General features: G+C 43.6%; 1 protein-coding gene across 6 annotated transcripts in view; it reads right to left on the reverse strand.

Moving 5' to 3' along the window:
* RASSF7 (Ras association domain family member 7) overlaps positions 1-7,820 on the reverse strand; it is a 102,327-nt gene that overhangs the window by 11,172 nt on the left and 83,335 nt on the right. For all 6 annotated transcript variants that reach the window (XM_068261662.1, XM_068261666.1, XM_068261665.1 and 3 more), the window contains exon 3: positions 7,632-7,820. This exon is cut by the window's right edge and continues 707 nt beyond it. In XM_068261662.1, the coding sequence (XP_068117763.1) occupies positions 7,632-7,820 (189 nt within the window). The remainder of the gene's footprint in view (positions 1-7,631) is intronic.

The raw sequence follows: 7,820 nt of genomic DNA on the forward strand, positions 1-7,820 counted from the left end.
AGGTGCTCCCCATATAGATAGCTAGGCATAGGTTCCCCCAATATAGATAGCTAGGCATAGGTCCTCCCATATAGATAGCTAGGCATAGGTGCCCCCCATATAGCTAGCAAGGCATAGGTGCCCCCCATATAGCTAGCTAGGTATATGCTCACCCCATAGAGATAGCTAGGCACAGGTGCCCCCTATATATAGCTAGGCATAGGTGCCCCCCACTTATAGATAGCTAGGTATAGGTGCCCCCCACATATAGAGAGCTAGGCATAGGTTCCCCCCACATATAGAGCTAGGTATAGGTGCCCCCCACATATATAGAGCTAGGCATATGTCCCCCCACATATAGATAGCTAGGTATAGGTGCCCCCACATATAGATACCTAGGCATAGGTTCCCCCCCACATATAGATAGCTAGGTATAGGTGCCCCCCACATATAGAGAGCTAGGCATAGGTTCCCCCCACATATAGAGCTAGGTATAGGTGCCCCCCACATATATAGAGCTAGGCATATGTCCCCCCACATATAGATAGCTAGGTATAGGTGCCCCCACATATAGATACCTAGGCATAAGTGCCTCCCATAAAGATAGTTAGGCATAGGTGCCTGTCATATAGATAGATGCCCCCTCTCCCTCCACCAGCCGCCGCTCTCCTCCAACCCCCTTCACTGTGCCCGGAGGAGCATGCAGCACTGAGACATCTGATAGCGGCGACCAGCAGTGGAGAGGAGAGCGGAGGGTAATGGCGTGTATACAGGCAAAGCACTTCCTGTATACAAGTCCTCACCCACCGCTCTCCTCTCCACTGCTGGTCGCCGCTATCAGATGTCTCAGTGCTGCAAGGCATGCAGAGTCAGCGAGGTGATCCGGACAATGAGGATTCGAGCGGTGACAAAGAGGAAGGGGGAGGGCTGGGGCGGAAAGAGGTGGGCGGGACGTGGCTCTCCCTTTGCCTCTCCCTATTGGCTGTGTGCTGCTCTGCATAGGGCAGCAGAGCAGCACAATCAGACGGTACGCCAGCGCTGCATATAGTCAGCGTCTGGCGTACTATTTTAAAATGTCGACGCGATCTACCCAGTAGTCCTTCGCGATCTACTGGTAGATCGCGATCGACGCATTGGGCAGCCCTGGTCTAGATACTGTCCTAGGACTACGGTCTTGCAATAGTGTCCCGCTAACAATTCTGGAATTTTGTAGGTATTAAAGCTGACTTCTGTTCACCTGTGTCATCGCTTTAACATCATCTTTACAAATAAGGGCTGGTTCTCGGGAGAATAGTACCGTGTGCGTTTTTTTTTTAAGGGAACCTGAGGTGAGAGGGATATGGTGATTGCCATATTTATTTCCATTTAAACAATGCAAGTTGCCTGGCTGTCCCCCTGGTCCTGTGTCTCTAATGCTAGACATACACGGGTCGATCCGGCGGCCGATTAGCCGCCGGATCGACCCCTGCCACGTCCCCGCTCGGCCGTGGATCGATTCCTGCTCGTCCCAGCCGGCGCTCCTTATCAGTCGATCGATTACCCGCTATTGTCTGCTAGTGGGGATCGAGCGGGGAATCTATCTGGCAGGTCATCTGACCTGTCGGATATCATCAGTTGAGCCATCAGGCTCGATTGATAAGCCTGCCCAAACTGCCATGTATGCCCAGCATAAAGGGGCCCATACACTTAACGATTTTCCCGCCGATATACAGCAGATTCGATCACTGTGATGGAATTTGCTGTGAAATCGTTGCGCAATTGCTGACCGAACGATCGATTTCCACCCGAAATCAATCGTTACCGTCGATCTGTCCGTGCGGAAGTTTTCGCTCGATCGCCGGTGGGTCGGGAGTGCGTCGATAGCGGTGTCTGAATAACCGACGACCGACGCTAGCGGCAATACATCACCTGTTCCGCCGGCATGTGTCCCCGCTCTCTCCGCTGTCCCTTCTCAGCGCTGGGCTCCGGCTGGCTTCACTTACTTCCTAATGTATGCGGGGGGTGCAGCGGCAGCAGCACAGATTGTGCATCGGTTTCATAGTGAAATAGATTCAAAATCTGTTTGCAGTGGTGTAGGCAGCCAATAGATCGCTCTTTGATCAGATTCTATCACAGAGGGATCTATCTATCTGCTGGTTGATCTGGTGGCAATCGACCAGTGCATGGCAGCCTTAATACTTTTAGACTAAAGGCCCATACACACGTCGGATTTCCGCGAACGACGGGTCGTTTGAACGTCCCGTCGTTCGCCCGCTAAATCGGGCATGTGTACAGACTGTCGTTCGCTTGATAAGGGTGAGTTTCAAACTCACCCTTATCAAGTGAATGACAGTCTGTACACACGCCCGATTTAGCGGGCGAACGACGGGACGTTCAAACGACCCGTCGTTCGCGGAAATCCGACGTGTGTATGGGCCTATAGACCCTGAACAAGCAATGAGACCAGGTGCTCTGATTGAAATCTGACTGGATTAGCTACATGCTTGCTTCAGGGTTGTGACTCAGACGATCAACAGGATTTATACTTTAAAAAGGAAATAAATATGGCAGCCTCCATATGATTCTCACCTCAGGTTCCCTTGAAGGAAACCTGTTATTCTATTTGGAAACAGCAGAAAAAAAATGCAATCTATTAATTCAAGATATCAAAGTTGCTTGGCTTTCTATCAGTGCTGTGTTTACATACAACTGGAAAACATGCTGCAGTGTATTGGTAGGTACACACAATGGCCTCAATTCACTAAGCTTTATCAAACATTTGATAATTTACATCATGGGTAAAATCTAATTTTGAATTCACTGTTATATATTTATTGAACGTTTTATCGATGAACCATTCAATAAATCTATAACACCTTAGTGAATTCAAAATTAGATTTTACCCATGAGGTAAATGATCAAACGTTCGATAATGTGTTTGATAAAGCTTAGTGAATTGAGGCCACTGGCAGATTTACTGTCAGATCTATTATTTAAAGCATGTCCGATCTGATTTGCGATCGATATTCTATTCACTTCTATGGTAAATCGATCGGAAATCAGATCGAACATGTTGGAAATATCCGATCTGACAGTAAATCTGCCAGAAAATCTAATCGTGTGTACCTAGCACTTGACCAGTCAAAACAATGAGCACAGATAAAGGACTACAATTCTGTAGTCCTGCACATTGTCCTGCCTCATAGCATGAGCAGTTGTTGTCTCACAGAGTCCCTCCCCTCGCGCTGTTTATGCCAGTCTTATGCTGAGTACACACTATGAGATTTTCTGGTCGATTTACTGTCAGATTAATTATTTCCAACATGTTCGATTTGCTTTCAGATCGATTTCCGAGCATTTTCCGATCAATTTCCTATTAAAGTGCACGGAAATCGATTGAAAAATGCTCGGAAATCGATCGAAAAGCAAATAGAACATGTTGGAAATAATCGATCTGACAGTAAATCGATCAGAAAATCTCATATATAGTGTGTACCCAGCATTATGCTAGGGTACACACAATGAGAATTTCTGGCAGATTTGCTGTCAGAACGGATATTTCCAACATGTCCGATTTAATTTCCGATTGGTTTTCCGATCACTTCTAGTGAAAATCGATCGGAAATCAGATCGGACATGTTGGAAATAATCGATCTGACAGTAAATCTGCCATAAAACCTCATTGTGTGTATCTAACAATAAGCCCAATCTTAACTACAGCTATCAGGGCTCTTTCACATTAGGGCAGATTTTCTGCGTTTCAACGCAAAGGATAAAGTTTGCGTTACCCAAGGTGAAATGAAAGTCCATAGACTTTCATTTTAGCTTTCACATATAACGCAGCCTTTTTGTGCGTTGCGTTCCACTGCACCCAGGCGCAGTTTTTTGGCCAACGCTAGCTTTATGCGTTACAATGTTAGTCAATGTAAAACGCACACTATGCGCGATTTTAATCCGTTAACGCAGGCAATCAGTCCCAGAATGCAACAGAGGAACAATGTAGAAAGTTGACAACTAAAAGAAAAAAAAATTACCTTCGTTTTTCTATGTGCTGTAACGGATTGAAAACGGATTAAAAACGCACACTCACTGCAGTGCAACGCATATCAAAACGCAGTAAAAGGCATACAACAAAACGTATGCTTTGAGCGTTCTCCAACGCAAGCTCTGATGTGAAAGAGCCCTTAGGAAAATGTCACATGGCAACTTTGTTGCAGGAACTATTCACATTAACTGGTTACTAGTGTTACTAGCAAAAGACCTGAAATAGGAACAAGCATTGCCAAGCTTCACTTTATGCCATTAGCAGTCCTGTGATCTGAGAAGTGTCCTGTGAGTATATAATGTCCAGCAAACATGGATGGCATTTATGATATTGCTGTGGGTGTAAATACATGCAAACACCTCAAATGCCACTGAAAATTCAAAACCCCTCAGTATTGTGCGAGATACAAATCAGTTGAGGACTGAACAAAATTTCCACACAAGTAACACACAATTTGAATACTTCTTTTAATCCTGTATATTTACCAGTGTTTTCAAGCTTAGGAAGAACCTTACGGTGCATACAAACATTCAGACGTTAGACAGCTGAAATTCTGCGCCCGACAAAACACATGATGAGCATCGGTCCTCAGTGGAAAATAATAGTGCCCAGCTGCAGTTTTCCACAGACCGCATCCGAATGTGAGATTTAGATTTTTCTTTCTTTTTTACTAACAACTTTATTAATCCTGTTCTACAATTGGACGTTAGAAAATTATTTCCATGTAGGCTTAAATGGATTCCAATTCATTTCAGTGCTTACATTTGAATTAAAAGAGGGAATTATTGAGGGATGTTTAAAATTACTGCCAGTACTTCCATAAAGATTTCACTAGATGGCAGTAGTGAATGTAAAAGAAAAAAAATCTATTTTTTTTTCTTTATGTTTCACATTGCTTGCTTGATGTTAAATAGAACGCTATAGACAGCTTAAAGTGAACCTTAACCACTTCAGCCTACAGCGTCGAAAATCTTAAGCATCCGAGCAATGTTCACCTCCCATTCATTCGCCAATAACTTTATCGTTACTTATCACAATTAATTGATCTATATCTTGTTTTTTCCGCCACTAATTAGGCTTTCTTTGGGTAGTACATTTTGCTAAGAGCCACTTTACTGTAAATGCATTTTAACAGGAAGATTAAGATAGAAATGGGAAAAAATCATTATTCCTCAGTTTTTGGCCATTATAGTTTAAAATTAATACATGCTACAGTAATTAAAACCCATGCATTTTATGTGCCCATTTGTCCCGCTTATTACACCATTTAAATTACGTCCCTATCACAATTTATGGCGCCGATATTTTATTTAGAAATAAAGGTGCATTTTTTCAATTTGCGTCCATCACTATTTATAAGCTTATAATTTTTAAAAAATTAATAAGATACTCTCTTGACATGTATATTTAAAAAGTTCAGACCCTTAGGTAACTATTTGTGTAGTTTTTTTTTTTTAATTGTAATTTTTTTTTTTTTTTAAATACAAAAATGTATTTGGGTAATTTTAGTTTGGGAGGTAAATAGCTAATTTTAGATGTAATATAATGTATTTTTTTATTTAATTTAGGTATGTGGGTGCAGTTTACTATTTAGCCACAAGATGGCCACATTCAAAAAATTCCTAGATGCGAACGATCTCGCATCTAGGAACTATAAGAAGAAGGTGATGTTTCCTGGGGGCAGAAATACCGCGCTCTCTGATGAGAAAGCGTCGGCATTTCTGCCGGAGACTTAGATCGGTGAATGGGAATTACATTCCCATTCACTGATCGGGGGGGCAGCGGGAGGCAGCGGGAGCGCGCGCGGGCGTGCGCCCGATCGCGCGCACCACACGGCTGCAGCAGCAGTGCCCATCTGGACGGATATATCCGTCCAGATAGGGCGAAGTGGTTAAGTCAGAAAAAAAGAGTTTTACTCACCTGGGGCTTCTACCAGCCCCCTGCAGCAGTCCTGTGCCCTCGCAGCCACTCACTAATCCTATGGTCCCCCGCTGCCAGCTAGTTTCGTTTTTGCCGACAGGCCCGTTAGGACTGGCCACGCGTAGCTTTTTCCGCATTCCCGACTGTAATTAGCGCTATTGCGGCCCGCAATGCGTCCAAAAATGCGTTGCCGCATATCTATGCGTTCGTAATGCATAATTACAGTTGGGAATGCGGAAAAAGCTACGCGTGGCCAGTCCTGACGGGCCTGTCGGCAAAAACAAAACTAGCTGGCAGCGGGGGACAAGAGGATTAGTGAGTGGCTGCGAGGGCACAGGACTGCTGCAGGGGGCTTGTAGAAGCCCCAGGTGAGTAAAACTCTTTTTTCTGGCTTAAGTGTCCCTTTAAGGATTCTGAATCACTGCCCAGTAAGCAAGCATATGAGGTAGCAGTGGTGTCACCTGACTTGCCATACAGTCCAGGAAAGATGTGTGCTTGACAATCTGAACAGACCTCTAGAAGTTTCAGAAGGTTAAATAGCTCAGCTATGCAATGTACATTTCAGACGTTAGTTAGCAGTTTGCCCTGAGTTCCTGACTCATGTGCCTTAATCTGAATTATCGTACAACTATGTCAGATAGAATGGCCATGCATGAAAAAGGTTCTGTATGTGAAAAAAAAAATTCTAAAAGTACAATTTTATCTTGTTTTACTAATGTTCATTTATTAAAAACAAACATTCAGAAACTTATACCTTTGTTTAAAACTTTAACCGAAAAATACAGATATCTAGAGTAAACTGAACATGAAAAATGTTACAGAAATTAGGATTACCCTGTGTGTGAGTGTTATCAACCCATACCTATCCAGGAACATGGCTGTCACGCTAGCAAGTATCCCCATGGTGGCTCTGCTAGCCAGTAGAGGTTATGGAGATTTGAAGCAACAAGTTTGTGCCAGAGAATGCTGCTGGTTACTATATTCATATACTGTATATATCCTGAATAAGTTTCCAAGCTACCAGTGTTTCAGAACTCCTGTAAGAGGTGTTGTAATAGATATCTTGTCCCCAGTAGCGTATCTAAGCATCTTTGGGCCCCGGTACAAGTTTTACATTTAGCCCTGTTATGTTACAGAATACAGTCAGGACACTCTGGGCATTTCTATGGTCAGACGTTCACAGCTAGTGATAGTGCCCTTGAGCTTTTGCATTTCTAGAGTGAATGATGGGAAGGGTAGCAAAATTAGTACTCAGTACACTGATGGAATAGGTTTTATGTCACAGCTTTAGCCTACTGGAGCTTTCTAACCCCTCATTATCATTGTACTATGGTAGTGATGCTGCCTGCTTCCTGTGAAACGATATGCTGCATTATAAGAAATGTCTTAGCCTACAAAATGTTGGCCTCTTGAAATGATCAGTTCTGTACAGCTAAATGAGCACTTCTGTTTTATCTGGAAAGCTGCATTGTGCTCTAGCTAGCAAATATTAGCATATTTACATATACATTGATTCCCTGCAGTTGTGTAGTGACCGTCTTATTCAGTTTCACTTGAAAATGTTTCACTCCACAATAAAGCCACTGAGGAAACCTGTGAGAGTGACACTGCCTTATGAAGAAAAAGCTGACAAGAGTAGCACTGAAGTACATGCCTAACTTCATATGCATAAGCCAAGCCTTGTTCTACAGGTGAGCAGTGAGCCTACCTCAAGATTCCTCTTGGCCTCCTCACATGCCCTTTCCACATTTGACAGATTTGTTTCCAGTTGTTGGGCCTGTTCAGTCTTTGAGGTCAGCTCTTTCCTCATTTTAGTTACCATTGCCTCAATTTCAGCCGGACTAGGTTCTCCAGAAAGCCTCTTTGAGGTCTCCTTCTGGATTTCCTTCTCCAAGGC

Source organism: Hyperolius riggenbachi, chromosome 11 (genome assembly GCF_040937935.1).
Source record: "Hyperolius riggenbachi isolate aHypRig1 chromosome 11, aHypRig1.pri, whole genome shotgun sequence".
NCBI lineage: Eukaryota > Metazoa > Chordata > Amphibia > Anura > Hyperoliidae > Hyperolius > Hyperolius riggenbachi.